The sequence below is a fragment of the Parasteatoda tepidariorum genome, chromosome 10, assembly GCF_982258835.1.
Source record: "Parasteatoda tepidariorum strain Cologne lab strain chromosome 10, Ptep-v5.0, whole genome shotgun sequence".
Classification (NCBI taxonomy): domain Eukaryota; kingdom Metazoa; phylum Arthropoda; class Arachnida; order Araneae; family Theridiidae; genus Parasteatoda; species Parasteatoda tepidariorum.
The window spans coordinates 6,371,970-6,394,043 of record NC_141764.1 but is presented as its reverse complement, the minus strand read 5'-3'; the positions used below and the strand labels follow the sequence as shown (position 1 = coordinate 6,394,043).

The following is a 22,074-nucleotide window of genomic DNA, read 5'->3' as shown; positions in this document are numbered from 1 at the left end:
TACTTTATTATACTCAACTTACTATTTTACTCAACCACGGGACAATTAAATCCCACTAATATTATTTTCATATAGCAATGAAACGAAGAAAAAAATATCGCATTGGAACTTGTCTGTCCCTTAAATGGACATTACTGACAAGTTTGCCATAGTGACAAGTTTGCTCCAACTTTTCTGAAATCTTTCCAATCACTTCTTTTAAAACATTTCGACCCATGACCATATTGACTGTAATACAGTTTTTGGAAAAGTAGCCTGCATGCAATGTTTTGAAAGCCACAGGAAAAAGTAAGTGCGTTTAGTTTTGTGAACTTATCGCTTATATTCAAATTACGCATTTTGCCGCTTGTTATTCAGCTACAACCAAACTTAGGATGTTGTTGACCTTAAAAAGTCTTTAAAAAAATGTCCTTGAAAATGCAATAAACACCTCCAATTCTCCAAAAACATTTGAATATGACCTTAATGCAAGACACAATTCAAATGAAGAATATTACATTAATTTTTTTATTAACTTTTCTTCCTCGTTTTGCTTAAATTTTCCAAAAAATATTTATTAAAGTGTTTATTTCATAGATGGCAGCACTGAAAAGAAATTTGATTCATTTTTTTCTTCCGAAATATTTTACGCAACTATTTTACACGATTTAAGTTATAAGCACTATTTTTTTCCTTCTTATTAGCGGATTTTCGTTAGCTGTTAGATTAGTATATTTTAAGGCACGTTAATTTTTTCTACACGTAGGCAAATCGAAAACGGGAAAAATAAAAATAATAATAATAAAAATAATTGAAATCCAAAGAAGAAAAATCTGGAAAAAAGGAAAAAATTGAAAATCGGGAAAATAAAAGATATATTATCTTTTCATCAGCTCACACGATTATATTCACTAATAGGAGTAATTTCTAATATTGTATCAATATAGCCAAGGCAAAATATATCAATACAATAGTGTGAGGAGCAATCGAAAAAATTTACAATAAAATAGAGCACATTAAGTAAAAATATCACGTAAAAGCAGAAAATAAAATGTAGAGAAAAAACAGAATAAAACGAAATCTATAAAGCGACTAACGAATTCAAATGAACTTACATGAACGGGAAATTTTAAAAAAATGATTTGAAATATTTTCATAACAAGATTGTCAGATTACAAAATATGAAAACAGAAGTGTAAATTGAGATAAAAGCTTGAATAGAGGCGTTTTGTTTCATAGTGCGTTCTTACTGCAGTACTGAAGTGCGTTTAATTTGTAGTTACCAAGGATGGACCCGAAAATGGATGTGCGCACTGTAATATAATACTGGAAAATTTAGAGAAGTTGACAGTTAATAATTTTAGAAAATTAACTTTTATTTATGAAAAAAAATCGAAAAGAGAAAGAAACATGAATTGCCTGTTTTGCGCAGAAATTTAGCCACGGATTTGCCCGAAATGATTTTTCATATGGTAAAAATTATATAAATTAACAAAAAAGTTTTTCAGTAAATTTATTTGCCATAATATACAATTAACTCAATGATTTTATATAGAATTTAATTACTTTAGTTGGGTATCCATTGTCTTTTTAATCAAATTTTGAGCGAGTTTGTCTATTTACCTCTTGGATAAATAAACATTATACATATTCCTTTAATTCTATTCATTTGATTAAAAATGATATTTAAATAGATATTCTTAGAAACCTTAAAATTCCAAGTAATTAGTTATTTATATTAAAATTAAAATAATTTCTTTTATCGTATAAATCAACAAAGCAGATATTTTCTTGTTTTATAATACCCATATCCAAAAAAATTTTTAATTAATATTATCATCATGATTACGAAGCAAGTTCAATTCCTCGGGTTAAATATTTTTCAATAAAATAGTATAATCTTGAAAATTAAAGATAATGAAATCATCAATAAATCTAAAAACAAATTTGATATTAAGAGTAGAATTTTTTTCATTATAGTGCAAAAATAAGTTAGCTAAGAGAGAAAAAAATAAGATTCTTGTGATATTCCATAAATTTGAAGAAAAATATCTTTTCCGTCGTAAAGATAGTTATTAAAATGACAAAAATTAATTAGAATTTCCTAAGAATCACAATCGCAATTAAGAATATTTTTAAAATCATAGTAATAATTCAAAAGGATATCTTTTAGTTTAGAAAGGGGAATGTTATTGAAAAGATCCTGAAAATCAAAAGTCGCAATAGAATAAATTTTATTATGTTTAATAAATTCTAAAATCGGTTGATTATTTATGATAATCCAAGAAAAACTTTTTTTTAAAATATTGTTAATAATTTTATTTAAGTAGTTAGAGAAAATGGTGCCAGGTTTAGTTAGGTAAGTATTAGACCCACATGTGATTGTTCTAAATTTTATTGGAATTTTATGAAATTTAGAACTGATAATTAAGTAAAGCAATTGTATATTGCTGATTCCAATTTTTAACCTCTTATATAAAGCTGAACAAATAATGACAATTTTATTATTTAATAAATATAATGACAATATAAAAATAATGACAATATTACTAAGTTCGAAATTTTTACTATTATTTAAAAGTTCAGCATAGAATTTTTTACACAAGATTGCATAATTATTGTTAGCTTTGTCTATGGGGGTAATTACAAATTTTTTTTTGTAGTTGCTTAATTGATTGAACAATTTTAGAAAATAGTTACTGTTATTTAAATTATCCTTATTATTGAAAACAAAGTTTTTTTAAGTAATAATAAATACTCCATTTCCATTGTGTCAGCATACCTAAAGATAAAGATAATCTAGTATTTGATATCTTTAAACAAAAACTATTGAGATCATTAAGAAAGTATTTTAGAATTTAATTTATTGATATATGGTAAATGGGTCTAAATTTTGTGCCTTTTATCATTAAATTCCTAAGTTCTAAGTTTTCTGTAATATTTAAATTACCAGTAATAATATGTTTATGATGTTTATCAACAAATTCAAAATATTTCTCTTCACAGTGACATTCATAATTGGATATATTAATCTCCCTAAAGTTTTGCTCATATCATTATAATTAAATATAGTTCTACCAAGAGATTTATTATATTTTAAGTTTTTTTATTATGTTGAAACCTTTTAAAGGAAGCAAATTTTTAAAATTTTCCAAAAATATTATGAAATTTAATCTTATTGAAAATAGAGTTTTGAAAGTTTATACCGAAATATAAATTATATAATTTTTATTTATTGGGGAAAATTTTACTCATTTCAGAGATTGTAGTTACAAGATCGAAAGTAAGAATTTTGAAGTGTAAATTGATACAAGAAAAGTTAATAATAAGATCTTGAAGCTCATATACATGGGGAAAACAAAATCTTTAATTTGTTTAATATTATCATGTTTATTGAAATATTTTTCCATATTAGAAATAAAATTTTTATTTAATTTGTCACTATTAAGAGAGTTTCTATTACTTCTTGAATCCCGTTTACCACGATTTGTATGCTTATCTTTAATATGAAAAAGTGAATAAGTTGAGGAGTTATTAAAGTTAATCTGTTGGAAGAGCAACCGAAACCTTATATCTTGATAAACTCTGTTCAACATTTGTTATTGGAAGATTTTTAAAATAAAAAGATTCAATGCCAAATTTACTCTAATTTATATTTCTCAAACAAAACGCTCTTAAACTGCAAAATATCATTCGAAATTCATAAAAGATTGTTAAAAAAGGGCAAAAAAACCAAAAAGGAAAAATTCAAAGGAAAAAAAATATGAATAATGAACACGAGAAAAACTTCAAAAAAAAATGCAATATAATAATAAAAATAATAATGCATTTTCTATCGCCAGGCTTGTAATTTTGAAATTCAAATTCAATTAGTATTTTATGACAGATAAGAAGAAAAAAATTGATTTAGGATGTAAATTTCTGATCCTCAAAGTTTGGAGGATAGCCGCAATCTGTGAATGCTGCAAAAAATAATTTCTAATAATTATTTGTTGTTTTTTATTTAACAATAGTAAAAAAAAAATTTTTATTGCGAAATATCTACATTTTTCCTCCCTTTTAACAAAAGCAATTTTTACTTTGCAAAATTTGAACGAAATCGGTCAAATAGTCCTTGTAAAATCAGTTTTTAATTTTATGAATTTTTTAAAATTTGATAACTGACGAGTTAATTGCACTAATTAATTAGCATGTTTAAAGTTAGGCCCTTTAACAATAAGATTGAGCCCTAGTACGAGAAAATTCGATCAGTGAATAAAAAATTATTCAAGATTATCCGGAGTTTTTTTCCGCACTCAGCATTTGGAAGTTTTCACACCAGATTGAAACTAAATTCTATGAGCATGCAAGGTCGCCAAGCATTCGCCAACTAAAACGATAGTTTAAAACGAAAGAAGATGAAGTTAAATATACTTAATCCTTTAATTTAAATTTCGAGGTCTTTCAGCTATTTAATGAGGTACTATCGAATCATTTTGAGTCAATAATCCGACAGTAAAGGTCGTTTTCAATTGGCGGAAGTCATGCCTTTGACCTCTGTGTGTTACTTTCCAATCTTGTGCTATATCATGCATTTACATAATTGCATTTTCTTTAATTCCCCCTTTCATCTCATAATGTAAAGATGACTCATTTTAAAAACCTATTCATCATGAATGAAGTTCTTCGATCCGTGATAGAGTCGAATCATATCTTTTTACTCACAGGAAAATCGATGCAGAACATTTTAATCGTTCCCAAAGATTTCCTTTTTAAGAATTATAGAATTTCTGGAAAGTTTAATTGGCAGCGCTCATTTTTGCAATATTAATATACAGTTGTTTATCTTAATGGCTCTAAGCCTAATTCTGTTGAAAGGAAAATTTCGTTTGGGTTATTCTTGTGATGATGTCAAAGCACCGGGAAGTAGAACACTTCTAGCGGAATATAATATAACTAAGGGCGAAGCTAAGCTATAATATAGCTAGCCCCTTATCTATAATATACTCACCAACCAGAAATTCAACACTTAAATTTTTTCTAAAAATATTCTTAAATGTTGAACAAAATATCATCACTTGCATTCGCATTTATTTAAAATTGCATTTATTACATCACATTTCAAAATTCGAAGACGTAGCCGTGGCCTTGCAACTGAACGACAAGTCTTTTCTTTGGCTTCTCGGAAAATTTTCCACAAAAGAAATTGGTCTAAATAGACATAAACTGGAATTTTTCTTCTAAAATGAAAAGATAAGTAATTTAAAACATATATTTTTTTAAAAATGTTCTTAAATGTCGAAAAGAGTCATTACTTACATTGCATTTACGTACATCAACTTTCTGTCTAAGAATTTAGACTATAATTACTATAAGTTATAGCAATAATCATTGTAGGTCAAATCTTGTTTATTTGAAACTCTTCCTTTTCTAGAATTAAAAAAAACAACTATGGCAAATGACAAGAGCAAATTATTCTTGAAATGTTCCAACTCAAACGCTGTAACTCTATTTAATTATATCATATTAAACTTGATTAACGCGATTAAAACAATTAATAGCAATTAAAACTCTGATTTTTAATAGTTATCTATGCGTAACTTCAATAAGAAGAGGACCTCCTATACCCCCACCTATCACGTCAGCGCCAGCTATTCTTTATCAGCAAAATGGCGTATTAAAGTTGAGCTTAGTTTCTCTACATAAGTCATAGTTTACCTGTCATAGCCAACTGGTTATGCTCGCATGCATTTCATTTTATTTTATAACCGTCGTTGAACAGCCTGCCCAAGTTTTTAGTTTATGACTACTAATGTTCAACTCCAGAGCCTAGTCATTTTGAGCTGAATCCAGAAGACAAGGAAACTCTTGGGACAAATATTGGGGGAAATTTACCTTCGTGGAGGACTATTTGATGGAACAAACCCACGTTTGAGTTACAGGGAGAGGGAAACCACGAAAACTTTCATGATTAGCCTGACGGCAAAGGGACTCTAACCCATGATCCGTCTGCCACTGAGGATATTTTGCGTCAGCACTGTGGTTCGTGCAATCCTGATGCAGAATTTGTACGACCAGCCTTTGCTGGGATTCGAGCCCGGCTGACTTCCTTGGAAGGCGAACGCTCTATCCCTGAGCCATCTAGGCACGCATTGCATTTTTATCTATCTAAGTTACCTCAATTTTTTTATTATTTTCCTTGTTATATCTCGATATTAAAAAATCATAAGGGTCACACCCCCCCCCCCTACTTTGGGTGTTTAACTTGAAGTTACATTTTGTTTTGCTGCGCAAGAACTATGAAAATTAGAAACTTGAAACTATTAGGCTATCTAAAAAGGTGTACTGGAATTTATATAGGTGTGGAGGATGGAATAAAAAAAATTAACATTCGATAATTTGTTCAATAATTGTTAACTGTTAAATTTCTTGGAAAAAACACTATAACGGTCGCTCTACAAGAAGCAGGAATGTGACTAAAAATTTGAAATTTGTCACGCTGATTTGATCACGTGTGTTTACAAACTTAACGGAGTTTCTTTTTTTCCTCGAACTTCCAATTGGTTCAAAAGTTTTCTCAATTTTCAGTGCTTTTATGCGAAATTTTTCTCACTTATTTTTGCTTTATGTTATATTTTACTCTGCTGCTCAAAATCTGAAAGAATAAGAAATCTGAAATTTCGGAAATGTGTAGAAAAATGTACAAAGAGTTCGATAGAATAAAAAATAAACTACAACGCGATTAATAATTAGAGTATTAATAATTGTTAAATTTGTAATAAAATAAAACGTGTTTTCCAATCTACTCCCCTCTAAAATGCAGCTGCAGGGTCGATGTTATGTATCGATAGAATCATTTTGCATCGTAATTTTAATCGGAGTATTTTCCGAATTCCTATTTGTTTGAAAGGTATAGCAAAACTTTCAATTTTTCTTTTCTGCATTTTTACTTTAAATAATGACAATTTATCCATTGTTGCAGAAAATTTCCTCCCCTCATGAAATCTTCATTTGATGCCAATCAAAAGTAGCAAGAGGGAGATTACATGTTATGAAATTTTTGAAAATTGAACAACAAAAAAAAAGAAGTTGTGATCGCCTTATTTCGATCATTGGTTAGCCATGGGTCAAATGCTTTTTTCTTTCTGGATTGACTCCGTTAAACATTTCAAATCATGGGTTGCAAAATATGTCTCCATGGATGCTTGTCGTCGGATTGACTTTTCATATCCTGCCTATGTACGTGTTTCACGAAATACTTTTCCTTATTCAGCATTCTTATATTTATGTTAAAATTACCGTCAAGCTAATAAGTATACGTTAAAATTTAAAAATAATATACAAATACTTTAAGTTATTTTGTAAATACATTAAAGATGTCTGCTAGCGAAAATATAAAGAAAAACAGCAGCGGTCGCCATAGCAACGCATGCCATGACGACGCATGCGCACTGCTTACTATTACTTTTAAACACAGTTGTAAGTACACTTAAAAGTATGTGAACGTCATCAAATCCAAACCAAGACCCATTTTGTCAATAGGTGAAGAAAAAAAAAACTTAATAAGTAGCTATGTAAACCATTCTCTATATGAATTTTTATAAATATCTTCAGCGAGTAAAATTACATATAATTTATTTCTTCTGATTGAATATGTATGTTATACGTTAATTTTGTTTCTCAAATACAGATCATTGTTTTTCAAATATAGTGAATGGATTAATCGTCGATATCGTAACGATGCACTTATGAACATAATGTTCTTACATAAAGCTACAATAATTGTATATTTTGAAACCAAAGTGTTCTGTGTTTTTAACGAAAATATTGATATTTGAGCAATGATCAAGAAACAAATGCAATGAGCAATGACTATCAGTTCGGGGTTTGGCGAGCGGAGCTAGCAGAAGTCTCTTAATTTCTTTTTATTAAAAAAAAAAAAAAAAAAAAAAAAAAAAAAAGCTTTTTAAAAAAGTCTTAGAAATATGACTTTATTCACGACATAGCTCAGAATGCGTATTTTAAAAATTTGAAACTGCATATTTAAGAAAATAAGTGCAGCTCTCGAAATGCGCATTTAAAAAAATGGAATCAGCTCAAAATGCGTGTTTGAGAAAAAGGGTTGTTCAACAGACGAGTTTAAGAAAATGGACACAGCTCGAAATGCATATTTTAAAAAAATGGACACAGCTTAAAATCCGTGTTTACGAAAATGTTTATTCCTCAAAATTGTATTTAAGTAAATATGTATAGCACGAAATGGACATAGCGTGTTTAGAATTTGAATATTGCTCAAAATGCGTATTTAAGAAAATTTAATTGAAGAGAGATAAAAACATTTTCTTATTTAAATTGCTCATTTATAGTGTTGACACAGTAAACCACATAGATATAATGTTATCGTTAAAGAATTAAATTACTTCTTCGTGTTCTCTCACACATTCTATATTCCTAAATGGAAGTTGTTGTTTTTTTTTCCAAGCGCAGTTGAATATTTTCAAATCCATTTCATTCCGTTATGATTATTAATATATGATTGTTACATAAAACTGAAAAAATATATATATTTTATTAAAAAAATATTCCTTGCTTTTATGGAAAAAAAATGGTGAAAGCGGAAGCGATCATGGGGGTTGGTGAGCGGAGTGAACTGGGGAGAAACTTCCTAGTGTATTTACAGTCCGTGGCCCTATTTTTAGACGCATTCTAATAAGATTCTATGTAAAATCTTTATAAGGTGATACTATATACAACTTTATTGTTTTTAATGTGACTGTTTGCACTTGCTTATGTCAGGGTATCAATTGGTTAAATTAGACAATGTATGATATAAATTCGATGATTAGATAAATGAGACGATATATTAGACAAATATAAAATATTTATTATATCAAGCATTATATTAGTATGTTATAATAATTAAACCAAATTATTCGAAGCACTGTAGTGTTTTAATAATGACATGTTTTGCACGAGTTTATAGGTAATACTTTTATATTTAAACATACATGTAATGGGTTTTATTTAGGAGATTTTTTATATATTTCCGATTTGCATTAATATATTTTTTCTTAACGTATTGCATTGCAATGTTAACTAATTGATAAACGAACGTAAACAAGTACAAACCGGTTTCATCCGCGTTAAAACAATATAAGCTGTATAGCCTCACCTGATAATTAAGATTTTTCATAGAATCTTACAGTTCGTCTATTAATATTATGGCCAGGGACTGTATAAAATCTAGTTACTTTAAGAGAATGCAATTAATTAAAAAATTCAGAAGAAAAAAAATGTAGAGTTAGAAATTGACGATATATCCCACTTAAGCTCAGCACTTGCATTATGCGTTGAACAAAAAAAAAAAAAAACGATTGTTGTCCAACTCAAAATTAAGCAGTATAATTTTTACTAATTCTGAGAGCGAATTTATGAGGGTGTTAAGCAAATACGAAAAAGACAAAAAACTATTGTTGTCTGAGCATTCGGTGGATTCTAACAGAATGGAGTAGTTTTCGTTCGACTTATTTACTTACTTGGATAGCTTATTGTAGTGAAAGTAGGTAAGGCTTTACAAATGTTTTTGTTATTTTTAAAAAAAATAGTTAGCATAATTTTCATTTATTGTCGTTTTGTTTACCTTTATCCCTGAAAGTGACAGCCACCGCTTTAAATGCATAGTAAAATTATTGACTCAATAAAGTATAGAAATAAACATATCTGCATATTTATTAATAAAAAGAAATAAATTTAATAAGTAAAAAGGTTTTGTATACACAAAGACGTTCTTTACTTGTTAGTACGCATTTTTGATTGATGAGCGAGATAATGCTGCCTAAAATAATAACTATAACTATACAAATAAAATTTGTAATGAAACAACTCAAACAATAACATTCGAAAAGCTAATTTAGACTAAGTGAAACAAAAGGTGTTGTTGTTGTTGTGCGACGTAACCAAACAAAACAGATACAAAATGAAAAAGAGCAGACGACCTTTTTTATCAGAACAAAGAAATTGATTAGAAATGAAGTGAAGAAGTGATTTAATCTCCCCTTGTGAAAGGAATCGAACACCCATTCGTCGCGTCGCTGACCAAGGCCGCTTCCTAATAAATCCGGTGTAATTACTGGGGATGATTCGAAGGCCCCGGATGCATGTGGGGTGAAGATTGTAAAAGTTTGTTTGAAAAAATTAAAAAACTTCCATCTTTTTTTAAAGTGATTGCCACACGAAAGAACCTGTTTCTCAAAAAAAGATATGGAAACGAAAATTGTTTGACCGCATCGGACGCGTTGCATCATGGGTATTGCCCAAGGAAAGATGATGAGATCAGTTTTGTCCTCGGAAATGATTGAAAGGGGTCCCGGTGAATGGGGGGAGCGAGACACCTTTTATGTTAGCTGCCCCTATATAAGGGCCCACTCTCTTCAGCTCTTCAGGAAAACTTCATTCCTCTTTGGTATTAAACAGAACGCTTAGCATGAAGCTGTGGGTAAGTTTACATAGCCTATGGAAAAGGGCAATATTTTTGACATTTTCGTGTTTAAAAATTAAATATTAAAATATAATATCAGTTATAAATATATACTTAACTGTTATCATATATATTTCCTATCGTGTATGCTATTCTTGATTTGCTGCAATATATTTCAAGATATAAGTATTTAATATTTTTGTAATATTTCTGGTTGTTTTTGTTATATTTTCAAGATATAATTACATTTTATATATACATATAATTATATTTTTAATTAATTTTTTGCATTGTTTCAAATTTGGCTGATTTTATAGAAAATTATCTTTATATATTTCATATTTTATATGCTTTGAAATATTTATTACGCTTTAGTTATCTTATATTATATTTCAAAATTGGCATATTATAAAGGAGATTTTTTAGTAACGCTTGACAATTTATATATATTTATTTTATTTTATATGATTTGTTATATTTTTTTTATATTTTATTTTACTGTTTTATATTTTTATAACATTTCAAACTTGGCTGATTCTAATGAATTGTTTTTATTTTTTACGCTTAAATATTTCATTGTAAATGTTTTGCTATATTTTTATTACTTTTATATTTTTATAAACTGTTTTATATTTTTATGGCATTTCAATCTGGTTGGATTATAATTAAATTATTAATTATTAGCATTTGATTATTTTTATGTCTTATAGTTTTCAAAACATACTTTTCTTAGAATTTTAACCTTTTGGCTTATCGAAATTATAAGTAAAATTAAGTATTTTAGTTTGTTTTTTTTAATTTTTCACACTGAATTTTGTAGGCTCTTGTCTGGAAAAATAAATAAATTTAATATGCTATTTTTAAAATATGTTCATGTTCATATGTTCATATCATCCTTTTTTTTGTTAATTCCTATAGTTCTTTTACTGGAAATTTTCTCAGTTTTATTAAAGAAATGAATTTTAATTTAGCTGAAATATATCTTATTTTTTGATTTATATTTAAAAATTTCATAAAATTTTTTTTAACTATAGGAATTAAAATCTATTTTAATCACGCAAATTTTTACTTTTAATTTTACCATTATGTGTAACCATTTTTGTCCAAAACATTAATTTTTGGAATGATTGATTTTAATTTTATTTCAAAATAAATAGGATCATAAATATGTGGAATTATAAATATTTTTAAAAAAACCCATAAAACTGAGTTGTCTTTATTATTAAAATATATTGATTAGCCAATATCATCATAAATATAAACTGCTTTAAAAATTAAGAATGATTATAGCTTTGAAATATCTGTATCTCTTTTAGCTTTTTTCATAACTTTATTCAATTGCTTTTTTTATTTGCAAGCTTTCTTACGATTTGGGTAGCTTTAGCAAAAATAAGATAAAATTTAATCCATTGATTTGCAATTAAAATAAAATTGCAACATGGCATTTTTTTCAAGCTCTTAGCTTGCATGCTTTTCAACGTGATTCATGTAAGTGGACTGTTTTTCATTTATTACCATGAAATAATTTTAATGCCAGTTAAATAAGTTCTAATAATCACGCAAATTGAACAAATCGAACATTAATAAAATGAATTATAGCACTAAGATTGAAAGTTGAGTTGAAAGTTGATTTAAGTTGAAATTTTAACACAAATGCAAAATGTATCTAGTGTTTTACAAAGTCTGTATTAATCGTAAGTAATTTTATAGAAGCATCGCACAAAATAAAAAAAATAAAAAATTTAAAAAAATAGTAAAGTAATTACAAGTTTAGACTTGAAATTTTTATTGCAATTCGTTGTAATTTTAATTCATTTACAAAATATAATCAAGTTCGTATTTAATTTAGACTTTAGAAACTTAAGCAAATCAAATTAATATCATTAACAATGGAAATATTAATAGAAGTTGTTAATAAAAGTTTAGAGTAATTTTAATGACTCAAAAAAAAAATTATAAATTAAAAAATTATAAAAAATTATTGAACTTAGTTTAAGAATTATTTTAATTTTTTTCAGATACATTTTTTTTAATGAAACTGAATGCAAAACATCGATTACTATTACGATCACGCTAAAAAAAAATTGTATGGCATAATTTCCTCAGCACAGAATTCAATACTATTTTCTCAATAAAAATCCCTCTCTAAATTCTTTTCTGGAACAATTTTGATACTTTAAAAATTCATTTAAACTATAAACATAAGTTTGCTTTAATCTACTAAATGTTCAGCTAGAATTTTATGAAGTAATTTTGATGAGGCGAAATTTTCAAGTATACAGTAAATTTGCAGAAAAATAAATCGCACTATTAATGCAAATTCAAATTTAACTTGCTTTGACAAAATAATTTGTATGTAACTAAATGAGTATTAGATATCCATCGTTTACTGCCTTTATAGTTTTAAGAACAATGAATAAATGAAAAAAGTTAATATTTTGTATTGGACCAACTGAAAGGAATTAAATGACAAAAAATAAATATAAATTTATATTAATAAACGCATTTCTAGTTAAGGAATTCATTTAAAAAAATGTTAATGAATTTATTAAAATGAAATATAATATTGTAAAAGCGTTGCGATTCTTCTATAACTTTAATTTTCATTTCGAATTTTTGTACTATTTATGTATTTCCAATTTTTTTCTCCATAACTGTATTCTATAAGCAATTCTCAATGCTATTTAATTACTATTAATTTAATTGATTTAGAACTGAATTTGAGATAATAGTTTTTAAACAATATATGCTTTTATTATAATTCTGGCGAAAAACGGGCGAAAAACTATCGTTAAAGAGTTTGACGTGTAAATAAAAATATCGCCTGTATATTTAGACTATATTGAAAAAGGTTTTCTTAGTTTGTTTTAATGTTGTTTTTCTTAATGAAATATGTATTTTGAATATGCATTTGATACAATGGGTGTTAAGAATCATTAAAACATTTCATTACCTGATAATCAGTAAATCAAAATAATATTTAAGAATAATAAAAGAAATATGAAAAATGTCTGCCATTTGCTAGAAAATGAAAGAAAATTTTGTAAATAGGTCTAGATTCACATTACCTTTTTTTCATTTGTAAATATAAAATATAATTTAATGCATGAATATATTTTAAAAAAGCTCAGAATTTTATGATAATCGTGACCAGACAACTCGTTGGTCAAGTTTTTATTTTGGACATAGTTTAAAACGCGTTTTCAATTAAAATGGGCGTCTCTTGAAAACAATAGTAGTACATGATCGTTTCAGAAAATTGGTATATCAGGATACGCCAGAGTTTGATCACTAAAATAAACATTAAAATGATGTACTAAGTCAACTAAAGTACCAAAGACAAAATTTTATAATCGTTATTCACTATGCTATTCTTTTAAAATGCATTAATCATAAAAGTAGTTTAAAAACTGAATGTTAATTTTTTAAAAAGCGCAATCTAAGTTATACCTAAAGTAGTAAGTATACTGACTATCTAGTAGTAACAAATATATGTACAAAAATTTAATCACATTTAATTTAATCAAAAATGTTTATTTTTCGGCATAAATACAATTTGTTTTTAAGAAATATTCTTAAAAAATTATATTTTTTCCTGCTTGATTGTTTCAGATAAATAATTTTTTTTCACACCTCACTTAATCTATGATATTCCATTTTAGATTGTATTTTTATTTGCGTTGCTGGCACTGGCATCTGCAGCCGGTAAATATGGTGGTGGTGGCGGCCATGGAGGAGGAGGTCGAGGTGGTGGCCTCGGAGGATACCGTGGAGGTGGAGGAGGAGGCAAATGGGGTGGTGGAGGTGGACATGGCGGTGGCCTAGGAGGTTATAGAGGAGGTGGAGGAAGTAAATGGGGTGGCGGTGGAGGTATGCGTGGCCACGGAGGTGGTGGATACGGTGGCGGTGGAGGATATGGCAAAGGACATAGAGGAGGTGGAGGAGGCTACGGAGGAGGTGGTGGAAAACGCGGAGGAGGAGGTGGAGGATATGGTGGAGGAGGATATGGAAAACATGGTTAAAAGGAAAAGAAAGAGGGGAGAACTCACATAGCCAAAAAACTTAAGAAAAGGTGAATATCTCAATTTTGTAATTGCATATGTATACCTTAATTATGTTTACTATTATAATTAAGAGAATTTCGAAGCGCAATAACCTTTTTCTGTCGTGTCTCTGCTCTCAGCCATCCAAACCTTTTTTTTTTTTTTTTTTTTTTTTTTTTTTTTTTTTTTAACCGTTCCAGTAGTATGTAAACTCTCCGAAACCTTTTTTTAAATTTATTTATTTAATTTCTTGTCGTTTCAATTGCACATCTGCTCCCAGCCACGATTTTTTTTTTTTTTTTAGGCCGTTCTAGACATTTACTAACTCTTTTTTGCTAAAGTTTTTTGTTGTTCTAGTAATACTCTTCACCACGAGAAAATTTTTCCAATCGTATGATTTCTCTAACAGGCATCCCACTAATGATGATCTGATAGTATCAAACAATATTGTTCTTATAATCTTCAAAAATAGTACGTAAAATTCAAAATTTTACGAAGTTGTGGAAGACCGATCACTAGGCTAGTGGTTACTGTAGTGGTCTACTGGGTCAATGGTTGTGGGTTCGAATCCCTAGGTAGGCATGGATCTAACTTTCTCTCTGTGTTCTAAGAGATAAGAGAGTAGCATTTATGAGGCGAATGGAAAATAGACCCAAGGACCCGCCATTTAAAAAAACAAAAACAAAGAAAAGTTGTAAGTACTGTGAAGTTTCCCTATTTTTATGAAAGAGAGTTTCCTTCGTTGTCCTACATTATGATTCCGACAAAAATTGATTGCGAACCATAAGACAACTATTTATAAACTAAATACAACAACAAAAGGATTAGCTGAACAAGCTTTATTTATTTTTTTTTTTTAATTATCGTAAAATTAGTTTTGTAGCGTTAGTTGGAAATCTTTCAAAGCTATTTAAAAAATACTATAAATAGAAGGTATTGCAATTCTTCTTGTGTACTCATTAACTTGACATAAATTTCAAAGCACTTAGAAATAAGAAATATAAAAATTTAGATCAAAATGCCGTAAAAATTACGTTGTCAATCACTATTTTCTTTTTCGCGGGAAAGAAACAGTCCTTTATTCTGGTTATAACTGTTTAAAAAAATCTTCGTTATTGTATATATTTTACTCTTTCCGGAAAAAAGGCTAGATTGAAATGAATTTTCTTCCCAGTTTATGTTGTTTTTCCTCCTTTTTTATGTACAAATAAGTGTTCAGACATGTTTATTATTATTCTTAAATATTAATGTGGGATCCCCAATACGTGCCCTTCTTTGTTTTCATTTATGACAAGGATTTTAAAAATGCGTATAGATTGTCTAAAGGAAGAACTCCCCTAGCTATTCTTCTGAACCCGTGACGGTGACTATGGTAATGCGGAATAACTATTTCAAGTAGGGGTGTGGGTTCATGGCTTACGCCAGGTTTCGGCTCGAGTCAACAAGAGAAAAGGAATCTTATTTTTCGGTCAACTGTGTTTACCCTAAAGAAAAGCCACCCTCCCTGAAATGCGCTATTCCTGTTTCCATAGCTGCAGACAGCCTCAAACTTTGTGGCGGGGGAGTTCTTACTGTAGACAAACTATAATAAAGGTTTTACGGAAACCCAGTATAGTATTCATCTCATTATGAAAACTTTCATTGGCGTGTAGACTGCCTAAAAAAAATAAGTTCAGAGACAAGATTCTTTAGAATTGGCGTTCTTTCTTGTGATTTTTAAAAAGGTAGCAATCTCATTAACAATGGAAATACAGAAACTTGGTATATAATTGCCCAAAAGCAGTCAAAAGGACTGGATTGTGAAAGAATAACTAATATGTAAAGAAATTCGTTTAAACTTAATTTTTAATATTATTTACAGTTATATAACAAGTTATTATTAAATATTAACAATTAAAAAAATTACATGCTGTGCAAAAAGTAATAAAATTCTAAGTTCTTGCGTCATTACATACATCATTGTTTTTCCAATTGAAATTAAAAAGCAGTGAAAATGACTACCTCGGACAATCTAGTACAAAAAATCTCGATATTCTGTGAAAGGAATACTTTGTGGAAGGAGTTGCGAACCCCAAGAAGGGCCTCCCCTAAGCGCTTTACTAATTGAAAACGAACATTCTTCTTTGTCTCTCGACAAGAGAAAGTTCTCACGTAGACCTTGGCCTTCTTTTCAATATACGGTATGGGCAGGTGTGTGGCATTTCTGAAACTGACCTTTTAACATCGTTTGGCCGTTGTGAAGACCCTTTAAAACTCCTCTCCTTCATCTTCTTTATCACCCAGAGTTGCTCGTGACTGTCCCCTCGGGGGATCATTTTTATTCGTTGAACGACTTCATTGGAATCAGAATGAAGTTAAAATAACCGGTTTGCACATAAAAACGGCACTTTCAAGATCTGATAAGTGGATATATTGAAACATTTTCTATTTTGCAGTTCACATTAATAATAATTTATTCCTTAGAGAGTAATATGATTGTGAATTCTAATAGCATGCAGGATACACGTGGAATTATAAATATGTAGCTATTTCATTTGTTTTCCCAGTGAATTTTAAATCATCCCCTAACAGCGGAGGTGAAAGCGAAAATTAATATTAGACTTTTATGAAATAAGAGAAATTGCAAGTTATAGCCATCTGTGTAATGACCACCTGTGTGTTTTTAGAAGGCTTTCTCATCAATAAAAACAGATTGAGGGTCAAAAATTTAAGCGATAAATATTTAAACGAAGAAAAAATAAGGCACTAACGACTTTTGACAAATCACTGTTGAAGAAGGCAATAATAAAAACCTGTTTACTTGCCTGTAAAAACTTGAAAGTAAAAACCTTTCTTTGTTTTTCTTCCCGCAATCGAACAGGTTTTTATATTTTGTATACACGCTTTCTTCCATTGTGATTAGTCAGACTTTGATAGTGTCTTCGTTTCTTTCTCGCTCTTATGTTAAGTAGTGACCCTTGACGTGTACACTTTTTTGTCTTAAATTTTACAATGGTAAGGGTGGTTATTACTTTAATCATTATTTTTTGTATGTATTCATTTTGTATGTATTCATTGTATGTGTCAACCTAAGAGAGAGCAACAAAAACTTATTTCTATGAAAAAAAGTTTTTGTTGCTCTCTCTTGAATCTCCCCTCAGTAAATTCAAGATGGCAGCTTAAACTCACCTTGGCGAAGGAGACAGACTTTAGATATCCATAGCAAATCTAAATCACAACTAATAAAGCAATTTCCAACTAAATTCTAATTATTTCCGTATTCGACTACTTAGAGATTGGCCTAAAAAGGAATTTCGGCTTAATATAATTTTTAAAAAATCTACTGTGCAAATAATTGATGAAATAAATTAAATTATAAATTAATTTAAATATAGTAACATTTTTTTTATTCTAGTCGCGAATATCAAAGTGATAGTCCAAATCAACTCAAGAGCGCGCCTACCTAGCTTTTCAGGAATTTCGCCAAGTTCAACTGTGATTTTTTTCCTCTAAATAAACAATAATTGGAGTAAATTAAAAATTAAAAACAATTTAAGCTAAAGGGATCTATTTTTTCCTTTATTTTGTTATTTTTTTGTGTGGTGTTACTCCTGAATTTGATTTTTAAAAAAAAAGTTTAATTTCATTTTAATAGCAGAGGAAAATCATTAAGATGCTGTCAGTTAACGGTTTCATCAGTCTATTAAAATTTATTCAAGCTATTTAATTATTTAAACTCATAGTTCATATTAAATATTGAAAATTGAGTAGGCATGAATTATGCAATCAATATTCATTTTATATTTAACTTTTTGGATCATATTAATGCGCATATTTAGAACTGTCTTTGCTCACATATTATTATTTTTTCTTTTACAGGAAGTGAACGTTAAGATACACAAAGAAGCCTGTGCAGTCAACTAACGAAGAAAAGAGATGATTTTTTTTATTTTTAAAATTACGTTTTAGTGTTTTTAAGATCTACAAATAAAACACATGTTTTTATTTTTACAAATTTTGTCTCTTCCTCTTTGCTTTCCATTTAAGAAAAATAATTAATTTTCAAAAACTATGCATATGAAGCGGCAAATTTATATTTTGAACGATAAAAAGCGTTTTCAAATTATGGCCAATCATTTGAAATCAGGGAGAGTAAAAGATGAATTGAAATCATCAGCAAGTTTAATTTTTTAGAGCTGAAATAAATCCAAACTGCAAAGAAACTGGTTTTACAAGATTTTAATACTTCATTTGCTCTTATCAACACCAATAGTGATTTTTATTTCTAATTTCGCAACCCAATTTTTGGGTTTACGACTAATCATGTTCAACTCTGTTGCCTTGAAATTTTGAACCCAATCCAGAAGACAAGGGAACTCCTGGATCAAGTATTGGAAGAAATTTGCCTCCATGGAGGACTTTCTGATGGAACTAACACTCATTTGCGTTGAATGAAAAGGAAGAACATGAGGACCTCCCAGGGGTAACCTGACGGCAAGGGGACTCTAACCCATGATCCGTCTACCACTGAGGATATTTCGCGTCAGCACTATGAACGGTGCAAGCCAGATGCGAATTCGTATCGGCAAACCATCGCTGAGATTCGAACCCGGTTCACCTCATTGGAAGGCGAAAGCTCTATCCCCGAGCCACCGTGACTTACCAATAGTGATTGTTAACTTTTTCCCTTCAATTATTAGTTCGTAAATCGCATGTTTGACTTCATTTAAAATAATGTAAAAATGCACATTAACGATGTAACGTACCAAAAACCGAGCCAGGTGATAATATGCATCGTTATTGTTTTTACGCGATTGAAACTGGTTTGCCGTTGTTTACACTCCTGTATCAATGGGTTAACATTGTAATGCAATACGTTAAAATTAAATACAAATAGGAAGTATATTAAAAATCTCTAGAATAAAAACCCACTACATGTATGTTTAAATACAAAAGTATTGCCTATAAACTCGTGCAAATCATGTAATCATTAAAAAGCTACAGTGAGTCTAATAATTTTAACTAAGTATTATAATATAATAAATATTCTATATATATATATATATATATATATATATATATATATATATATATATATATATATATATATATATATATATATATATATATATATATATATATATATATATATATATATATATATATATATATATATATATAATTCTATATTTATATCATTATACGTGATATAATAAATATCCTATATTTATATCATATATCGTCTAATGTATTCTATCGTCGAATTTATATTATATATCGTTTCATTTATTTCATTGATAGACAAATAAATTTATTTAATTAAAATCGGCAATTTAAATGCATGCGTGATTTCTTCAAAAAATTATTTAATTTGCATAAAGAATTTGGGTAATATTAACTTATCTGCAAACGATCGTTCATCATTAAAAAAAGAAGAAGAAAAAGAAAAGAAAAAACTAGTTACAACACTAGCTACAGCATAGGTCTAATAATCTAAAGTGGATTGTATTTGACATTCTTCTGTTCAAATACAATTCACCAGTGTTTTCCTGCTGTTCAACGACGGCTATGAAATAGAAATAAAAAAAAATAATAACGGGCAATATAGGGCCATACATATATATAACCAACAATTTCTCCATTTTAATGCAATTAAAAGCACTTTGAAATATATGCATACATAGTTACATATTGTGCCAAATTGTGGGCCCCCAAATATAATACCCGACTTAGTTTGAAAATTATAGGATAATATTAAGGGGAAATATGGGGCCACATATGTATACAAGCAATACTTTCTTCATTTTTGCATTTTTAGTAATATACACACTCAGGTAAAGGAAAAAAAATTATTTTATTACATTTAGTAGAATATTTAAATTTCAATATTGTGAAATAAATAAAAAAATTAATTTTATAAAATATAATTTTTAAATATTGAGTATGTCCAGGATTTGATTTGGGACTAGCAATGTTTTGCTTCATATCATTAACCCTACCGGTCACATCTTGTAACAAGTTTCATGAGTGTTTTCTGCGGTTTACCAATGGAACCATAGTGTACCCCATTGTGGATCCCCTATCTTGTCTATTATATTTTATTGGTATGATATAGTTTAGAATGTTATATTAAAAAAATCTGACGGAGTTTGAATATCATAGAATAATATTAAGGAGAAATATGGTGCCTTTTATATGTATAGTATTTCAGCAACAATTTCTTCATTATGCGCCCTTAGATAAGCAGTCGGACCTCTATTTAACGAATTCGCTAAATCCCGATAATAAGTTCGTTATATGGAAAATTCGTTAAATAGAAAATCACATTTTGAAGTACTTAAACATCACAAAACAAGTTTTAAATTCATTAACACTAGACATAATTAAAATAGTAATTGTAAACTAGCATCTTTATCTCGTAAACTAGTATCTAACCTTAAAATAAATCAAGTCTGTATGGTAAGCAAGAATAGAGCAAAACATTGTCCATTGTTACACTAACATTCTGAGTAAATGTTCAACTAAAAAAAGCTTAATTTATGTATAAAACTATTGCTTGCTTTTATTATAAAAAATTTCTTAAACATATACTACCACACGTATTCTTAAGTTTAATTGCTACTGATAAAATCCGTTAATTTTGTCTGAATTTTTCGTTTGAAACGGGAACTAAAAAGTAAAGGGATTTTACTGCTTTCTCTATAAGTTAAGTGGCTTTTAAAATCAGTTCAAGGTCATTTCCCAAATAAAATGCGATAAGAAGTATGAAATGTTCTGAAATATTTTGGGAAAGAGGATTTCAAAGAAAAATTCGTAAATGGAAAAATCACTTCACTATTTGGAAGTTATTTTACAAACAAATTTCTAAACTGCTCTTGGTTCCTCAAAAGAAAAATCGCAAAATAGAGAAATTCGTTAAATAGGGATCCGACAATATATTCAAACATACTTTAATATTGTTCCACATTGTGGGCACCCTAATTTACCTGTAATTATTTCCTTCTGTGTAGTAGAATATTATGTTGTAGTATAATAACTGATCGAGTTGTAAATATCATAAGTTAATATTAAGGAGAGGTATGGTGGAAAATATACAGTATATGAGCATTAGTTTCTCTATTTTTACGCTGTTATTCACTCTTGGAAAAATATACATACATACTTAAATTTGTGCTACATTGTGGCCCCTTAATTTGTTTATAATTATTTAATTCGGTATGTTAGTATAGTATGTTATAAAATAGTACCATACAATGTTTAAAGATTATAGGCAAGTGTTCACGGGCTATTTATATGTGCAGTACATGAGCAACAATATCTTCATTTTTACGCGATTATACACACTTTGAAATTTGTGCATACACACTTAAATAGTGTGCAACTTTGTTGGGCCCCCTAAATTGTCTATAATTATTTCCTTTAGTAGGTAGAATATTATGTTATAATATAATAACTGAACGGGTATGAATATTACAGGTTAATATTAAAGGGGCATATAGAGCTATATATATGTACAGTATATAAGCAAACATTTTAAAGCTATTGTATATAAGCACTAAGAAATATATACATACTTAAATATTGTGTCAAATTGTGGGTCCCTTAATTTGTCTATAA

General features: G+C 28.6%; 1 protein-coding gene across 1 annotated transcript; it reads left to right on the top strand.

Moving 5' to 3' along the window:
- Positions 1-10,034: 10,034 nt before the first annotated feature.
- Positions 10,035-18,472, top strand: LOC122271658 (uncharacterized). Its single transcript, XM_071184177.2, has 3 exons — positions 10,035-10,453; positions 14,098-14,507; positions 18,337-18,472. Exons 1-2 carry the CDS (start codon positions 10,442-10,444, stop codon positions 14,455-14,457), a joined length of 372 nt encoding a protein of 123 aa, XP_071040278.1. The 5' UTR covers positions 10,035-10,441; the 3' UTR covers positions 14,458-14,507; positions 18,337-18,472.
- Positions 18,473-22,074: the final 3,602 nt, after the last annotated feature.